General features: G+C 42.6%; 1 protein-coding gene across 1 annotated transcript in view; it reads left to right on the forward strand.

Moving 5' to 3' along the window:
- Positions 1-19,715, forward strand: part of LOC110487725 (dystrophin-related protein 2) — a 230,300-nt gene that overhangs the window by 186,295 nt on the left and 24,290 nt on the right. Inside the window, exons 14-17 of the mRNA XM_036942883.2 lie at positions 1,916-2,001; positions 3,888-4,045; positions 15,186-15,352; positions 15,525-15,636. Of these exons, the coding sequence (XP_036798778.2) occupies positions 1,916-2,001; positions 3,888-4,045; positions 15,186-15,352; positions 15,525-15,636 (523 nt within the window). The remainder of the gene's footprint in view (positions 1-1,915; positions 2,002-3,887; positions 4,046-15,185; positions 15,353-15,524; positions 15,637-19,715) is intronic.

Below are 19,715 nucleotides of genomic sequence, written 5' to 3' on the forward strand. Positions count from 1 at the left end.
TAATGTTCTCACACTGACTCTAATGTTCCCACACAGTCTCTAATGTTCTCACACTGACCATAATGTTCTCACACTGACCATAATGTTCTCACACTGACAATATCGTTCTCACACTGACTCTAATGTTCCCACACAGTCTAATGTTCTCACACTGACCATAATGTTCTCACACTGACTCTAATGTTCTCACACTGTCTGTAATTTTCTCACACAGACTAATATTTTCACACTGTCTCTGTTCTCACACTGACACTAATATTCTCACACTGTCTCTAATGTTCTCATACTGACTCTAATGTTCTCACACAGTCTCTAATGTTCCCACACTGATTCTAATGTTCTCACACTGACTCTAATGTTCCCACACAGTCTCTAATGTTCTCACACTGACCATAATGTTCTCACACTGACTCTAATGTTCTCACACTGACTCTAATGTTCCCACACAGTCTCTAATGTTCTCACACTGACCATAATGTTCTCACACTGACCATAATGTTATCACACTGACTCTAATGTTCTCACACTGACTCTAATGTTCCCACACAGTCTAATGTTCTCACACTGACCATAATGTTCTCACACTGACTCTAATGTTCTCACACTGTCTGTAATTTTCTCACACAGACTAATATTTTCACACTGTCTCTGTTCTCACACTGACACTAATATTCTCACACTGACCCTAATGTTTTTTCACTGACTCTAATGTTCCCACACAGTCTCTAATGTTCCCACACTGATTCTAATGTTCTCACACTGACTCTAATGTTCCCACACAGTCTCTAATGTTCTCACACTGACCATAATGTTCTCACACTGACCATAATGTTCTCACACTGACTCTAATGTTCTCACACTGACTAATGTTCTCACACTGTCTCTGTTCTCACACTGATTCTAATGTTCTCACATTGACTAATGTTCTCACACTGTCTCTGTTCTCACACTGACTATTGTTCTCACACTGCCTCTAATGTTCCCCCAGTGACTTTAGCATTTCTTATATTCTCACATAGACTCGCTTTGCCTCTAGTGTTCTCACAATGACTCTAATGTTCTCACACTGACTCTAATAATCTCATGCTGACTGTAATGTTCTCATACCGACTCTAATGTTCTCACACATTCTCTAATGTTCTCACACTAACCATAATTTTCTCACTCTGACCATAATGTTCTCACACATTCTCTAATGTCCTCACACTGATTCTAATGTTCTCACACTGACTCTAATCTTCTCACACTGACTAATGTTCTCACACTGTCTCTGTTCTCACACTGACTATTGTTCTCACACTGCCTCTAATGTTCCCCCAGTGACTTCAACATTTCTTATATTCTCACATAGACTCGCACTGCCTCTAATGTACTCCTACTGCCTCCTACTGCCTAATGGACACTGCAGTCTCCTGACTTCTGTTTTGTCACACGTTAAAGGCAGTGCTTCTATGTGTCTCTCCCACTGACATTGACTCCCACTGCCTCTAATGTTCTTTAAATGACTGTAATCCCCTCCTGACAGTCAAGGCAGAGAAAAGAAAAGCAGCAAAGCTCCCAACTAAAGCCAGTAACAGCAGCCCTGCCCTTCCCTCTGTCTGACTCTAGTGGCAGTGTCCCTGTGCCTCCCAGACACACAGATATAATGTGACCCATTTAAGTCAGGACATAGCTCTCCCAGTCCCAACCCAACTCTGTGGCCTTGCCATTGGCCAGAGAACACTGTTTGTGGATCTGTTCTTGCCTCTAATCCCTTGTTTTTTCAGTGTAAAGGCTTAGTTTATGTGTCTGTTTGCTTATGTAAATGTATTTGTTCTGGCATATTCTACTTTTTATAGCTCCCTCTCCCTCTCCCTCTCCCTCTCCCTCTCCCTCTCCCTCTCCCTCTCCCTGCCCTACCCTGCTTTCTCCCTAGTGGTCGCAATGGAAAGATGCGCGTCTTCTCCTTCAAGACGGGACTGGTGAGCCTGTGCAATGCGGATGTTCAGGAGAAGTATAAATGTAAGTATGAGACCCTCTCATGTAGACACCACAGCCCTGCAGCCCCCTAACAAAGGGCCAAAACAAAACCAGCCTGATTGCAAGCATTACATAAAGACAACCACTTAGACTAATGGAGGGAATTACTCTGCTGCACAATAATGGGGAAAGGCTCTCTCTCTCTCTTTATTTCTCCAAAGTACATTGGGCTTTTAGGCAGAGAGAATACACTATGGTAAAGAGAACACACACACACACCACACTCAGCACTCTCTCTCTGGCCCCTCTGGCTTCCCTTTTCCATGTTCAATTATGCGCTAATATTTCACTGGTGCCCAGCTCAGGGAAAGTAAAACCATTTTACAACATCTTAACCGCATTTTACAACACAGCCTTGTAAATATGTAGAGAAGGGGGAGAGGAGAGAGAATGAGCTCATCGGTATGAGATTTTAGACAGTCCCGACGGGTCAGGGCAGGCCCACTGTCAGTTGGCACACCATCTGTGACAGCTTGTAAAAATTGAATGGCAACAGATTTGGAGTCTTTTTTTATGGCAGACGAAGCACAGAAGGCCTGGCCCTGATGGGGCAGTGAAGCAAACCATGCCAATTTGTCCCAGTGATTGATCACACATTTTTTCTCCTGAGCTCAGGGGAGAGATGACCCCTGATTATGCTAGTAAACAAGGGGGCGCATCTGGTGGCAGTGAGTGAGTGAACGTGGTAGTGTGGCAGACACAGTGTGTGTGTGCTTGTCTTTTGTCCCCCCCCCCCCTCAGAGCTTGAGCTGTGTGCAGGGTAGAGGCAGGCAGGCTGGCTGTCAGGGTTTTCTGGCTGTGGCTGGTGCTGGTGCTATTTATACTGGCATTGTGCAGCACCTTCAAACACCTGTCAGTATCCATCTCCTCAGTGACAGGCGGAATCACGACTCGCAGATGAAGGCTCCATTCAGAGCCTGATGAGGTAGCGAACGCTAATGCAGCCCTTTTGTCTGCAATTAGATCAGCACGCCTGCCCTTCCTCTCTCTCTCTCTCTCTCTCTCTCTCTCTCTCTCTCTCTTTCTCTTTCTCTCTCGTTCTCTCTCTTTCTCTTTCTCTTTCTCTCTTTCTCTTTCTTTCTCTTTCTTTCTCTCAAAAAACCCAGAAACAGGCTTAGGGAAGTAACACCCACACACAGGCTCACTTAGAGAAACGCTGAGAACATGGATGTTGGTACATATGTGTAGGTGTGAATAGTAGCGCTAATATGCTCTTGTACACACAAGCAGATATAATGTAAACACAAATTAAAATCAGCTTGTCAATTCGAATTGTCCCCAGCTCTGGTAAACATGGGGCGGCAGGGTAGCCTAGTGGTTAGAGCGTTGGACTAGTAACCGGAAGGTTGCAAGTTCAAAGCCCCGAGCTGACAAGGTACAAATCTGTCGTTCTGCCCCTGAACAGGCAGTTAACCCACTGTTCCTAGGCCAATAGATTCACATCCACGCATATAGAAGAGAATAGATTCACATCCACGCATATAGAGGTGAATAGATTCACATCCACGCATATAGATGTGAATAGATTCACATCCACGCATATAGAAGAGAATAGATTCACATCCACGCATATAGAGGTGAATAGATTCACATCCACGCATATAGATGTGAATAGATTCACATCCACGCATATAGAAGTGAATAGATTCACATCCACGCATATAGAGGTGAATAGATTCACATCCACGCATATAGAAGTGAATAGATTCACATCCACGCATATAGACGTGAATAGATTCACATCCACGCATATAGACGTGAATAGATTCACATTCACATAGTCACACAGGTATACAGATACACTGCATAAACAATCTTGTGCACAAACACAAACAAACACGTTTTATTAACCCTCTGTGTTTCATCAGACTTGTTCAGGCAGGTGTCTGGTCCAGGGGGTCTGACCGACCAGCGTCACCTCACTATGCTGCTTTATGAAGCCATCCAGATCCCGCGACAGCTGGGAGAGGTGGCCGCCTTCGGAGGGAGCAACGTGGAGCCCAGTGTACGCAGCTGCTTCCGCATGGTGAGACCACACACACACAAACACACAGACAGACACGCACGTGCATGAGCGCACAAATACAAGCACACACACACACACACACACACACACACACACACACACACACACACACACACACACACTCTCCTTATAACCTCACCATACACTGGTTAAGGATACTATGGTAACACAGGCTAGGAATTACCTAAATTCAATTGAGTTCAATAACATACGTTTTCATTAATTCCTTCAGGGGAAAGAGCACAATTAGATGCACTACATGAACAAAAGTATGTGGACACGTGCTCGTCGAATATCTCATTCCAAAATCACGGGCATTATTATGGAGTTGGTTTCCCCTTGCTATGGAGGCTGCTATAACAACCTATAACACTCTTCTGGGAAGGCTTTCCACTGAGCCGTTGTTGCTCTGTGACATTTCCACTTCACAATAACAGCACTTACAGTTGACCGGGGAAGCTCTAGCAGGGCAGAAATTTGATGAACTGACTTGTTGGAAAGGCGGCATCCTATTGTAATGCCCTGCTAAATCATTTATTTAGAACTATGGTTTCTGTTCATGCGATGGGTGCTTGCTCGGTTTGGAACAATCAAGATGCACTATGGGCGATGTGCAGAGGGCTTCGCAGGTTTCTCCATTGTTGCCGAGGAGAGAAAGAAAGGGGGAGAGATGCTCTTGTGGAGGGAAAAATAACATGTTGTGTACTAAAATGTTTTTTTTCCTGAATTGGTTTTAATTTCTGCTTGGCTGGATTAACGAATATTCTAGACACTTCGGGAGCAAGCTTGGATTTGTCGGATCGGGAGCTGAAGAGGACGGCTTGGTCTGAGGGAATTTGATGGCTTGCAGGGCAATTTCTGCTAATTGGATTATAAATAGGCACCGGCCTTGGAACTGTTGGTTTCAGGGGGTTTCTACGAAACCGTGAGTAGCTGTGGTGTTTTACGCTGAGTGAAGATGAAGGCCAACTTGGTATCTTCTGCTATAAATGTGGAGAGGATGGACACTTAAAATGAGACTGTGAGGGCGTAGAAAATCAGAGGAAAGTCAACTAGCGTCTCACAAGCCCGAAACAGTCAACGGAAAAATAAAGCGGGACCCAGAAAAGGAGCGACCTGACGTCCCGGTGAAGATACGTTCCACCAAGTGCAACAAGAAACGTGAAGAAGCAAAAGACATGCTACCTACCGGCTTAGTGAGACCTAGTGCTGTTGTTCCTGTACAGATTGAAGGCATCTATGCTAAAGCTTTACTAGATATTGGGTCGGTCTCAGATTACCCTAGCTCATTGGACACTTGGAGATTTGGGGTCTTAGCTCAGAGCAATACCCAGATGATGGCTATTTGTCTTTGAAGTTGGAGTTTTCACGATCAGTAGATCGAAGCAGTAACCACATGGCTGAGACCAGACACTGCGTTTTTTTCTCAGATTCTGTGGGTATTATAGAAGATTTGTGAAAGGCTACTCAAAATTGAGTTACCCTTTGAACCAACTCCTGCATGGTTACCTTCCCTAAGCTAAGAAAGGAGGAAAGCCCAAGGAAAAAACATACAATGTGTACATCAAGCCCTCTGAACCCTTCAGATCTAAATGGGGTGAGAAATGTGAAATGGCCTTTGAGATCTGAAGGAAAGCCTCACTAAAGCTCCGGTGCTGGCTTTTGCAAAACCTCAACAGCAATTTTGATTTATTTCACCTTTATTTAACCAGGTAGGCTAGTTGAGAACAAATTCTCATTTACAACTGCGACCTGGCCAAGAATAAAGCAAAGCAGTTCAACACATACAACAACACAGTTTCACATGGAATAAACAAACATGCAGTCAATAATACAGTAGAAAATAATATATACAGTGTGTGCAAATGAGGTAAGATAAGGGTGGTAAGGCAATAAATAGGCCATGGTGGCGAAGTAATTACAATATACCAATTAAACACTGAAGTGATTGATGTGCAGAAGATGAATGTGCAAGTAGAGATACTGGGGTGCAAAGGAGCAAGATGAGGGATGAGGTAGTTGGATGGGCTATTTACAGATGGACTATGTACAGGTGCAGTGATCTGTGAGCTGCTCTGACAGCTGATGCTTAAAGCTAGGGAAGGAGATATGAGTCTCCAGCTTCAGTGATTTTTGCAGTTTGTTCCAGTCATTTGGCAGCAGAGAACTGGAAGGAAAGGCGGCCAAAGGAGGAATTGGCTTTGGGGGTGACAAGTGAGATATACCTGCTGGACCGCATGCTACGGGTGGTTGCTGCTATGGTGACTAGTGAGCTGAGCTAAGGTGGGTCTTTACCTTGTAGAGACTTGTAGAGGACCTGGAGCCAGTGGGTTTGGCGATGAGAATGAAGCGAGGGCCAGCCAACAAGAGCGTACAGGTCACAATGGTGGGTAGTATATGGGGCTTTGGTGACAAAAACGGATGGCACTGTGATAGACTGCATCCAGTTTGTTGAGTAGAGTGTTGGAGGCTATTTTGCAAATGACATCGCCGAAGTCGAGGATCGGTAGGATGGTCAGTTTTATAAGGGTATGTTTGGCAGCATGAGTGAAGAATGCTTTGTTGTGAAAAAGGAAGCCGATTCTAGATTTAATTTTGGATTGGAGATGCTTAATGTGAGTCTGGAAGGAGAGTTTACAGCCTAACCAGACACCTAGGTATTTGTAGTTGTCCACATATTCTAAGTCAGAATCGTCCAGAATAGTGATGTTGGACGGGCGGGCAGTTGCGGGCAGCGATCGATTGAAGAGCATGCATTTAGTTTTACTTGCATTTAAGAGCAGTTGGAGGCAACGAAAGGGGAGTTATATGGCATTGAAGCTCGTCTGGAGGTTAGTTAACACAGTGTCCAAAGAAGGGCCAGAAGTATACAGAATGGTGTCAAGAGCGACATCATTGATGTATACAGAGAAGAGAGTCGGCCCGGGAATTGAACCCTGTGGCACCCCCATAGAGACTACCAGAGGTCCAGACAACAGGCCCTCTGATTTGACACACTGAACTCTATCAGAGAAGTAGTTGGTGAACCAGGTGAGGCAATCATTTGAGAAACCAAGGCTGTTGAGTCTGCCAATAAGAATGTGGTGATTGACAGATTCGAAAGCCTTGGCCAGGTCGATGAATACGGCTGCACAGTAATGTCTCTTATCGATGGCGGTCATGATATTGTTTAGGACCTTGAGCGTGGCTGAGGTGCACCCGTGACCAGCTCTGAAACCAGATTGCATAGTGGAGAAGGTATGGTGGGATTCGAAATGGGAGCGTTTGACAGTGATGAGGGGTGGTCGTTTGACCGCAGACCCATTACAGATGCAGGCAATGAGGCAGTGATTGCTGAGCTCTTGGTTGAAAATAACAGAGGTGTATTTGTAGGGCAAGTTGGTTCGGATGATATCTATGAGGGTGCCCGTGTTTACGGATTTGGGGTTGTACCTGGTAGGTTCATTGATAATTTGTGTGAGATTGAGGGCATCAAGCTTAGATTGTAGGCTGGCCGGGGTGTTAAGCATGTCCCAGGAAAGGTCACCTAGCAGCACGAGCTCTGAAGATAGATGGGGGGCAATCAATTCACATATGGTGTCCAGGGCACAGCTGGGGGCAGAGGGTGTTCTATAGCAAGCAGCAACGGTGAGAGACTTGTTTCTGACAATATGTACTACATGTTGATGCAAGCGGTGAAGGGTTAGGTGGTGTACTGTACCAAGAAGACAAGGATCAACATCTGTGTCCAGTTGCATTCATTAGCCAAAGTTTATCCCTGTCTGAGTGTAATTACCCTGCCCATGAGATACAATATCTAGCATTAAAGTGGGCCGTCGTTGATAAACTGCACGATTGCCTGTATGGAGCAAAGTTCGAGGTGAGAACAGACAACAATCTACTTACATACAGTACCAGTCAAGAGTTTGGACACACCTACTCATTCCAGGGTTTTTCTTTATTTTTACTATTTTCTACATTGTAGAATAATAGTGAAGATATCAAAACTATGAAATAACACATATGGAATCATGTAGTAACCCAAAAATGGTTAAATAAATCCAAATATATTGTATATATGAGATTCTTCAAAGTAGCCACCCTTTGCCTTGATGACAGCTTTGCACACCCTTGGCATTCTCTCAACCAGCTTCACCTGGAATGTTTTTCCAACAGTCTTGAAGGAGTTCCCACATATGCTGAGCACTTGTTGGCTGCTTTTCCTTCACTCTGTGGTCCAACTCATCCCAAACCATCTCAATTGGGTTGAGAATCGAGTGATTGTGGAGGCCAGGTCATCTGATGCAGCACTCCATCACTCTGCTTCTTGGTAAAATAGCCCTTACACAGCCTGGAGGTGTGTTGGGTCATTGTCCTGATGAAAGCAAATGATAGTTCCACTAAGCCCAAACCAGATGGGATGGAGTATTGCAGCAGAATGCTGTGGTAGCCATACTGGTTAAGTGTGCCTTGAATTTTAAGTAAATCACAGACAGTGTCACCAGCAAAGCACAGTGGGAACCACACATGTGGAGGACATCCATTCACCTACTCTGCATCTCACAAAAACACGGAGGTTGGAAAAAATCTCCAATTTGGACTCATCAGACCAAAGGACAGATTTCCACTGGTCTAATGTCCATTGCTTGTGTTTCTTGGCCCAAGCAAGTCTCTTCTTCTTATTCAAATCAAATCCAATTTTATTGGTCACATACACATGATTAGCAGATGTTAGTGCGAGTGTAGCGAAATGCTTGTGCTTCTAGTTCCGACCATGCAGTAATATCTAACAAGTAATCAAACAATTTCACAACAACTACCTTATACACAGGAATGAATAACAATATGAAAAAATAAATATATGAATGAGCGATGGCTGAACGGCATAGGCAAGATGCAGTAGATGGTATCGAGTACAGTATATACATATGAGATGAGTAATGTAAGGTATGTAAACATTATATAAAGTGCCATTGTTTAAAGGGACTAGTGATACATTTATTACATCCAATTTTTTATTATTAAAGTGGCTAGAGATTTGAGTCAGTATGTTGGCAGCAGCCACTCACTCAATGTTAGTGATGGCTGTTTAACAGTCTGATGGCCTTGAGATAGAAGCTGTTTTTCAGTCTCTCGGTCCCAGCTTGGATGCACCTGTACTGACCTCGCCTTCTGGATGATAGCGGGGTGAACAGGCAGTGGCTTGGGTGGTTGTTGTCCTTGATGACCTTTTTGGCCTTCCTGTGACATCGAGTGGTGTAGGTGTCCTGAAGGGCAGGTAGTTTGCCCCCAGTGATGCATTGTGTAGACCTCACTACCCTCTGGAGAGCCTTACGGTTGTGGGCGGAGCAGTTGCCGTACCAGGTGTGTTTTTGGTGACAAGCCAAATATCTTCAGCCTCCTGATGTTGAAGAGGCGCCTTCTTCACCACACGGTCTGTGTGGGTGGAACATTTCAGTTTGTCCGTGATGTGTACGCCGAGGAACTTAAAACTTTCCACCTTCTCCACCATTGTCCTGTCGATGTGGACAGGAGGGTGCTCCCTCTGCTGTTTCCTGAAGTCCACGATCATCTCCTTTGTTTTGTTGACGTTGAGTGTGAGGTTTTGTTCTGACACCATACTCTGAGGGCCCTCACCTCCTCCCTGTAGGCCATCTCGTCGTTGTTGGTAATCAAGCCTACCACTGTAGTGTCGTCTGCAAACTTGAGGATTGAGTTGGAGGCATGCATGGCCACGCAGTCATGGTTGAACAGGGAGTACAGGAGAAGGCTGAGAACACACCATTGTTGGGCCCCAGTGTTGAGGATCAGCGGGGTGGAGATATTGTTTCCTACCCTCACCATTTGGGGGCGGCCCGTCAGAAAGTCCAGGACCCAATTGCACAGGGCGGGGTCGAGACCCAGGGTCTCGAGCTTAATGACAAGTTTGGTGGGTACTATGGTGTTAAATGCTGAGCTGTAGTCGATGAACAGCATTCTCACATAGGTATTCCTCTTGTCCAGATGGGTTAGGGCCGTGTGCAGTGTGATTGCGATTGCGTCGTCTGTGGACCTATTGGGGCGGTAAGCAAATTGGAGTGGGTCTAGGGTGTCAGGTAGGGTGGAGGTGATATGATCCTTGACTAGTCTCTCAAAGCACTTCTTGATGACGGAAGTGAGTGCTATGCGGGGGATAATCATTTAGCTCAGTTACATTAGCTTTTTTGGGAACAGGAACAATGGTGGCCCTCTTGAAGCATGTTGGAACAGCAGACTGGGACAGGGATTGATTGAATATGTCCGTAAACACACCAACCAGCTGGTCTGCGCATGCTCTGAGGACGCGGCTAGGGATGCCGTCTGGGCTGGCAGCCTTGCGAAGGTTAACACATTTAAATGTTTTACTCACGTTGGCTGCAGTGTCCTTTTAGTAGTGGTTTCTTTGACGCAATTCGACCATGACGGTCTGATTCACGTAGTCTCCTCTGAACAGTTGATGTTGAGATGTCTGTTACTTGAACTCTGTGAAGCATTTATTTGGGCTGCAATCTGAGGTGCAGTTAACTTTAATGAACTTATCTTCTGGTCTTCCTTTCCTATGGCGGTCCTCATGAGAGCCAGTTTCATCATAGCGCTTGATGGTGTTTGCGACTGCACTTGAAGAAACTTTTAAAGTTCTTGAAATTTTCCGCATTGACTGACCTTCATGTCTAAAAGTAATATGATGGCTTGTCGTTTCTCTTTGCTTATTTGAGCTTTTCTTGCCATAATATGGACTTAGTATTTTACCAAATAGGGCTATCTTCTGTATACCACCACTATCATGTCATAACACAACTGATTGGATCAAACACATAAAATGTACTTTTAACAAGGTACACCTGTTAATTGAAATTGCCTACGTCATGAAGCTGGTTGAGAGAGTGTGCAAAGCTGTCATCAAGGCAAAGGGTGGCTACTTTGAAGAATCTAAACTATTAAAAGGAATTTGATTTGTTTAACACTTTTTTGGTTTCAACATAATGCCATATGTGTTATTTCATAGTTTTGATGTCTTCACTATTATTTTGCAATGTAGAAAATAGTAAAAATAAAGAAAAACCTTTGAAAGAGTAGGTGTGTCTAAACTTTTGACTGGTACTGTCGGTAGTTTTGCTCTAGGATGCCCACAAACTTTACAAGACACCTCTGAAGGTTCCCCGGTAGCAGTTGAAGGAATGCATGGAAGTATATGCTGTATTGAGACTGTTTAGTGACAACAAAAAAGGGGTTAAATACATGTAAAAAAAAATGTTAAAATGTTTCCTGATCTTTATTATATCTCTCAGATAAAGGACAGACACTTCAGAACAAACCTCCTTTTGAAACAATTTGGGGGACTATCTGTTGTTCCATGTAGTCAATATGTTATTCAATGCGTTTGTAAGGGCTAATAGCAGTAAGGATAAACGTTGTTTTTTTTAATCTAATATTATTATTTTTTTAGATATTGAAAAAAATTGCTAAAAGATCCATACTATGACCATCTTAAAACATTTCCATATAGCTTAGTTCCCGGCTTAGACAGGGCTTAGACAAGGCTATGGTGACTCAGGTGGGACAAACAACAGTACCTGTCAGGGTACGATATGCGAACATAGCACATCCACATCAAACCACACCCCCAAGACAACTCTCGTTTAACTTCAGTCCTAGCCGCTAGCATTTCTTAATGAGCAATCTTCAAAACGAGGCCAAATCAGGAAGTGCAGTCACCCTCTAAGGACTTTAATGAAATTAATCTGGTTCAAAAGACTTGTGCAGGTGGAACCATATGGAGTATACCTTAACATCATTATTAATAAAGACTTGTGCAGGTGGAACCATATGGAGTATACCTTAACATCATTATTAATAAAACTTGTGTAGGTGGAACCATATGGAGTATACCTTAACATCATTATTAATAAAACTTGTGTAGGTGGAACCATATGGAGTATACCTTAACATCATTATTAATAAAACTTGTGTAGGTGGAACCATATGGAGTATACCTTAACATCATTATTAATAAAGACTTGTGTAGGTGGAACCATATGGAGTATACCTTAACATCATTATTAATAAAACTTGTGTAGGTGGAACCATATGGAGTATACCTTAACATCATTATTAATAAAGACTTGTGTAGATGGAACCATATGGAGTATACCTTAACATCATTATTAATAAAGACTTGTGCAGGTGGAACCATATGGAGTATACCTTAACATCATTATTAATAAAGACTTGTGTAGATGGAACCATATGGAGTATACCTTAACATCATTATTAATAAAGACTTGTGCAGGTGGAACCATATGGAGTATACCTTAACATCATTATTAATAAAGACTTGTGCAGGTGGAACCATAGGGAGTATACCTTAACATCATTATTAATAAAGACTTGTGCAGGTGGAACCATATGGAGTATACCTTAACATCATTATTAATAAAGACTTGTGCAGGTGGAACCATATGGAGTATACCTTAACATCATTATTAATAAAGACTTGTGTAGGTGGAACCATAGGGAGTATACCTTAACATCATTATTAATAAAGACTTGTGTAGATGGAACCATATGGAGTATACCTTAACATCATTATTAATAAAGACTTGTGCAGGTGGAACCATATGGAATATACCTTAACATCATTATTAATAAAACTTGTGTAGGTGGAACCATATGGAGTATACCTTAACATCATTATTAATAAAGACTTGTGTAGGTGGAACCATATGGAGTATACCTTAACATCATTATTAATAAAACTTGTGTAGGTGGAACCATATGGAGTATACCTTAACATCATTATTAATAAAGACTTGTGTAGGTGGAACCATATGGAGTATACCTTAACATCATTATTAATAAAACTTGTGTAGGTGGAACCATATGGAGTATACCTTAACATCATTATTAATAAAGACTTGTGTAGGTGGAACCATATGGAGTATACCTTAACATCATTATTAATAAAGACTTGTGCAGGTGGAACCATAGGGAGTATACCTTAACATCATTATTAATAAAGACTTGTGTAGGTGGAACCATATGGAGTATACCTTAACATCATTATTAATAAAGACTTGTGCAGGTGGAACCATATGGAGTATACCTTAACATCATTATTAATAAAGACTTGTGCAGGTGGAACCATATGGAGTATACCTTAACATCATTATTAATACAGACTTGTGCAGGTGGAACCATATGGAGTATACCTTAACATCATTATTAATAAAGACTTGTGCAGGTGGAACCATATGGAGTATACCTTAACATCATTATTAATAAAGACTTGTGCAGGTGGAACCATATGGAGTATACCTTAACATCATTATTAATAAAGACTTGTGTAGATGGAACCATATGGAGTATACCTTAACATCATTATTAATAAAGACTTGTGCAGGTGGAACCATATGGAGTATACCTTAACATCATTATTAATAAAGACTTGTGTAGATGGAACCATATGGAGTATACCTTAACATCATTATTAATAAAGACTTGTGCAGGTGGAACCATATGGAGTATACCTTAACATCATTATTAATAAAGACTTGTGTAGGTGGAACCATATGGAGTATACCTTAACATCATTATTAATGAAACTTGTGTAGATGGAACCATATGGAGTATACCTTAACATCATTATTAATAAAGACTTGTGTAGGTGGAACCATATGGAATATACCTTAACATGATTTTAAAGTTTTGCCATTGCAAGATGGAGGCAACGAAGAACTGTGAACAACTCTTTCCTCCCATTCAACTGCTGAGGCTGAGGGCATTGTCATTTCCACTCTCATATATGGGGTTTCACATTTTTGGAATCCCGCCTTGTGGCATTTAGCTCAGGAGAGAAACTAATTATAGATTTGGGATGAGCGGGGACCAGGTTTTGGGGAGGTGGCCTTTTTAAAACCATTCTAAAACCCTTAATTCTTCCCTTTTTTACAGCGAATCGTCAATTAAATCTCGCTCTATTCCCATCCATACTTCTGATATCAACTTGGGGTGATTTAAACCCCTTCATTTCACTATTTGCTCTATGTCAACTCTTTTATGAGCAGCCTGAATTATCAGTGTAGTGACAATTTATCACGTTGGCATGGTAATGAAGTCAAAGTGAGCGGATGACACGAGCTGGCACCTGTTGTGGACGGAGAGGCGTAGTGGAGTCATTGATGACAGAGGGGCAGATGGGTTTGGCTCTACATGGAGGACGGAGGATCAGAGAGGAGAGAGTTACCCTACAGTAGGCATGAAATGCTGTGGCCCTCCGTGGTCTGTGTGTATAGAGAGACCAGCCTGTTGTTCCCTGTGAAGTGATGGAGAGCGTGTTTTCTCTGTGTGTTGTTGCTTTGTGTAGTCAGTGTGTTTGCTAAGTTTTGATATGTGGCCAGAATAATCTATATATGCTTTGATTTGATGATTATTTTAATCAATATATACTTTGCGGTGTTCAGTGTACTCAGTGGGTTCAGTATGCTGAAACATTTGTCCTCCCACAATCAGAGCTGGCTACTGAACCATAAAGCAGAGACGAGAGTCGAGGAGAGGTGAGCAGGGCAGAGAAAAGAGCAGTGAGGAGAGGAGCCTCGTTCCCCTGGAGAACTCTCGATCCAGCACGCCTCCTCGGCCATGATACACACACACACACTCACACATTAATTACGCTGCTTTGGCTGAGCCAGGACGATACTCCAGGGAAATCAACGTTTTAATGCATCTCTGATGCACACTTAATGAGAATTTTACACATTACGAATTCTCCTTTATTAGCCTGACTTTTTTATCCCATTTTTCTGCATGTCTCTGGAATGCCGGAATGGCTTTGGAACGTTAGAACCGCAACAGGTCCTCTGACAAAGTCACCACGCTCACTGGCCGCTATCAACTTCCTCTTTCTCTATTTGTGCTTCCTGCAGCAGTTTATATACGACTTCTTCAAGGGTCATTTTCAGTGAATATACCATTACCTTGTAATAAGTAGCCTACAGTATGTAAATACAGGCAATTTGATGTAGTGGTAAGTAAATTGTACTGCATACCTGTACTAGATAATAGCATTTTTACAGACAAACAAACAGGAGAACAAACAAACATAAGTTACTCTGGTATGATGTTTCCTATGTTCTTCCTCCCGTAGGCCCCAGGTAAGCTAGCCATCGAGGTATCACACTTCCTGGAGTGGATGAGTCTGGAGCCTCAATCTGTAGTGTGGCTGGCTGTTCTGCAGCGTGTGGCTGTGGCCGAGTCCGCCAAGCACCAGGCCAAGTGTTACATCTGTAAACAGTGCCCCATCAAGGGATTCAGGTGGGTCATTTGTACCTCTATCGGAGATTAATAAAGGTGGATGTGTGACACACATACTATATGCACACGCAAAAAAAAACCCCATCTAGTTTGAGGATAGAGCTATTGCTAAGACCTCTCTAATGTTACTGACTGTGACATGGTCTTCCGTTCTGCTGATATGTCCTGACAGGTACCGCAGTCTTAAACAATTCAACGTGGACATCTGCCAGACGTGCTTCCTCACAGGACGCACCACCAAGGGAAAGAAGCTCCACTACCCCATCATGGAGTACTACACCCCAGTAAGAAGGAGTACTACACCCAGGCTGCCTCACGAATGGCACCCTATTAATATTTAAAAAAGTAGTGCACTGTGCAGGGAATAGGGTGCACCTAGTACTGCATAGTAGTGCACTGTACAGGGAATAGGGTGCCATTTCCGACGCAGCCTATACTACGCGCTAACCTACCATCTTAAAGGGACAATCTGCAGTTCAAACAATAACAAAGCGTCACCCCCTCCACTGTTTGGGTAAAAAGATGAGGGATGGGGTTGGGGAAATGTAACCACTCTCAAATCCATAGACAGAGCTATTAATGCAAGGACTGACCATACAAGATAACAATTATAGTTTTAACCATGGTTTGAGGCTATAGGGGAAAGTGGGGTAAGTTGAGACAAGTGGCTACTTGAGCCACCCCTTGCTTCTAGGAAACTATACACCAAATGTAATGTGCCCAAATATTTAGGAAGAGGTTAGCCGGGGCTGACGGTGGCCAACAGCACACTACCGATGCTCTCACTGCCAGAACATTCACACCCAATCAATAGATCAGGGTTTGGCTACTTAGCTACATGTCCTGCATATGGTTTTCCAATAACTCATTTCAGAACTAAATCAGGATTAGCCGTGTTATAAGTGTCCTGAGGAGAAGCAATACAGATCATAGGAAGTGTGATCTAGAAGGTTACACCTAATATTGGAAAACATTGGAAAGCAATACAGCCAAATACAACAGCAAAACGTTGATAACACTTGCATGTTTCCTGTAGGGCCTTGCTATCCTAATGGAAAAGTACCACAGAACTGAACCCTCCCCGGTTATCAAACAAACTATGAGGGCTGGAAGCCGCTCCGCTCGGGGATCACACACCAACTGACTGATCTATCACATTTTGACAGATGGCACAGAACCACCATTCTCTCTGACTCCGGCTCAGTGCAAACACCTCTGACATGGCCGACCGGGGAGGGAAAAGCTGCTTAATTGCAAAAAAATTACTTGGAGAGGGTGATTAGCTGACGGGCGGCCGCTGGCGCACTAGAGTGATTTAAGACCCTTTCAGTGAATGCAGGGAGGTCTGGATATTCTTTCCCTCCACAAAGGTGTGTGGGGCTAATCCAGGCCGCTTTGCTGAGCTGTGGATCAAATCCCACAGGGAGTGTGGGAAGGCCAGCGGGACAGCCAACGCTCCAGCCATCTTGGTGTCCAGGGAGGCCTATCCCAGGGTGCTTTGCACCAGTATAGACCTGCCTGCTTGCTCCATAGCTCTGCTGTAATTGTGTTGGACAGAGGGAGTGTGCTGGAATGCCAAGAAGCAAGGTCTCAGACAAACTCATAATTGAACTGACTGGAATGGTTTTGCAAAATAGATCTGTGTGTGTGTGTGTGTGTGTGTGTGTGTGTGTGTGTGTGTGTGTGTGTGTGTGTGTGTGTGTGTGTGTGTGTGTGTGTGTGTGTGTGTGTGTGTGTGTGTGTGTGTGTGTGTGTGTGTGTGTGTGTGTGTGTGTGTGTTATAAGGAGTAAGAAATTACATCCAAATGGACTCAATCCCTTCTTTAAGTATCTTACTTCCTAACAGCAGCAATAACTAAGCAGAAACCTGAAAGAAACCTTTTCTGTGTATGAGTCGGTTTCATATTCAAGCGTTTCATTCGTCACATTCAAAACAAGAATATGACTAATTCAAGTATATCATATTTAAATTATTTAGTTTAATCTAATACTTTTCTGTTTTTGAATATTCTGACCCCCAAAATGAATTGTCTGGAAATGAATGATTTCAAAAACCTTAATGAAGCTTACACTTTGTCAATCAAATGTGTAGACCTATGGATTCCTACATGAATTTTATCTTTTGCTTGTTAATTAATTTATTAAAAAAGTATAGAATAATCCTATATGATATGCCTATTCACACTCATTATCCAACAAATTGAACATGTGATAAACCGTGTGCAACAAAGGAATGGATTTACAGGTATAGGCCTATATCCACATTGGCATCTGATATGGTTGTAGGGGAGTGTGGGGTAAATTGAGCCACCCCTTTTTCTAGGAGGTTATACATAAAGTTAATTATATGACCAAATATTTAGGGAGAAGTCATCATTTTATGGAGTCTGAAGGTTGAAACCACATGGAAGTTAGGAAAAAAATAAAAAATAAAATAAAATTCTCTAATCAATTTATTGGGTTATAGGTTTCATGATGCTTGTATCTAAATCAAAGTAGATCATTTTAAGATTGTTTTATACAGTAGTTGGGGTCTCCAAAGATACAATATGAGGTCTTAAACCTTTCATGAAAGTGCATCTTTGTAGCTGTGTGGCTAATGTAGTCAAAATGTTTGCCTTGGAGTAAGTTGAGCCAATGGTCACTATGCGTAATATGAACAGTATTTTTGCAATGTGTCATGTATATGAACTCAAGATAGTGAATTTGTATTGTTACATAGCAGACATCATCATGCCCTAGAGTGGCTTGCGAAAGTATTCACCCCTTGGCATTTTTCCTATTTTGTTGCCTTACAAATTGGAGTTAAAATATATTTATTTTGGGGGTGGGGGGGGGGGTCATTTGATTTGAACAACATGCCTACCACTTTAAAGATGCACAATATGTTTTATTGTGAAACAAACAAGAAATAACTGAAATCTTGAGCATGCATAACTATTCACCTCTACTTTGTAGAGCCACCTTTTGCTGCAGTTACAGCTGCAAGTCTCTTGGGGTATGTCTCTATAAGCTTGGCACATCGAGCCACTGGGATTTTTGCCCATTCTTCAAGGCAAAACTGCTCCAGCTCCTTTTTGTTGGAGGGGTTCCGTTGGTGTACAGCGAGCTTTAAATCATACCACAGTTTCTCAATTGGATTGAGGTCTGGGCTTTGACTTGGCCATTCCAAGACATTTAAATGTTTCCCCTTAAACCACTCGAGAGTTGCTTTACCAGTATGCTTAGGGTCATTGTCCTGCTGGAAGGTGAACCTCTGTCCTAGTCTCAAATCTCTGGAAGACTGAAACAGGTTTCCCTCAAGAATTTCCCTGAATTTAGCACCATCCATCATTCCTTCAATTCTGACCAGTTTCCCAGTCCCTGCAGATTAAAAACATCCTCACAGCATGATGCTGCCACCACCATGCTTCACTGTGGGGATGGTGTTCTCAGGGTGATAAAAGGTGCTGGGTTTGCACCAGACATAGCGCTTTCCTTTATAGCCAAAAAGCAACATTTTTGTCTCATCTGACCAGAATACCTTCTTCCATATGTGAACACCAAATTAGTTTGCTTATTTTTTCTTTAAGCATGGCTTTTTTTATGGCCACACTTCTGTAAAGGCCAACTCTATGGAGTGTACCGCTTAAAGTGGTCCTATGGACAGATACTCTAATCTCCACTGTGGAGCTTTGCAGCTCCTTCAGGGTTATCTTTGGTCTCTTTGTTGCCTCTCTGATTAATGCCCTCCTTGCCTTGTCCGTGAGTCTTGGTGGGTGGCCCTCTCTTGGCTGGTTTGTTGTGGTACCATATTCTTTTCATTTTTTAATAATGGATTTAAATTGCGCTCCGGGGGATGTTCAAAGTTTCGGATATTTTTTTATAACTCAACCCTGATCTTTACTTCTCCAAAACTTTGTTCCTGACCTGTTTGGAGCGCTCCTTGGTCTTCATGGTGCCTCTTGCTTTGTGGTGCCCCTAGCATAGGGGCGTTGCAGACTGTGGGGCCTTTTAGAACAGGTGTATATATACTGAGATCATGTGACACTTAGATTGAGCACAGGTGGACTTTATTTAACTAATTATGTGACTTCTGAAGGTTTTTTAGGGGCTTCATAGCAAAGGGGTTGAATACATATGCACACACCACTTTTTTTTCTTTCTTTTTTTGAAACAAGTCATTTTTACATTTCATTTGACCAATTTGGACTATTTTGTGTATGTCCATTACATGAAATCCAAATAAAAATCCATTTAAATTACAGGTTGTAGTGCAACAAAATAGGAAAAACATCAAGGGGGGATGAATGATCTACTTCCGGCGCCGACAGAGATGGCCGTTTTTTTACGTGTTATTTCTTACATTAGTACCCCAGGTCAT

This window comes from Oncorhynchus mykiss, chromosome 14 (genome assembly GCF_057628025.1).
Source record: "Oncorhynchus mykiss isolate SJ-2025 chromosome 14, ASM5762802v1, whole genome shotgun sequence".
Classification (NCBI taxonomy): Eukaryota; Metazoa; Chordata; class Actinopteri; order Salmoniformes; family Salmonidae; genus Oncorhynchus; species Oncorhynchus mykiss.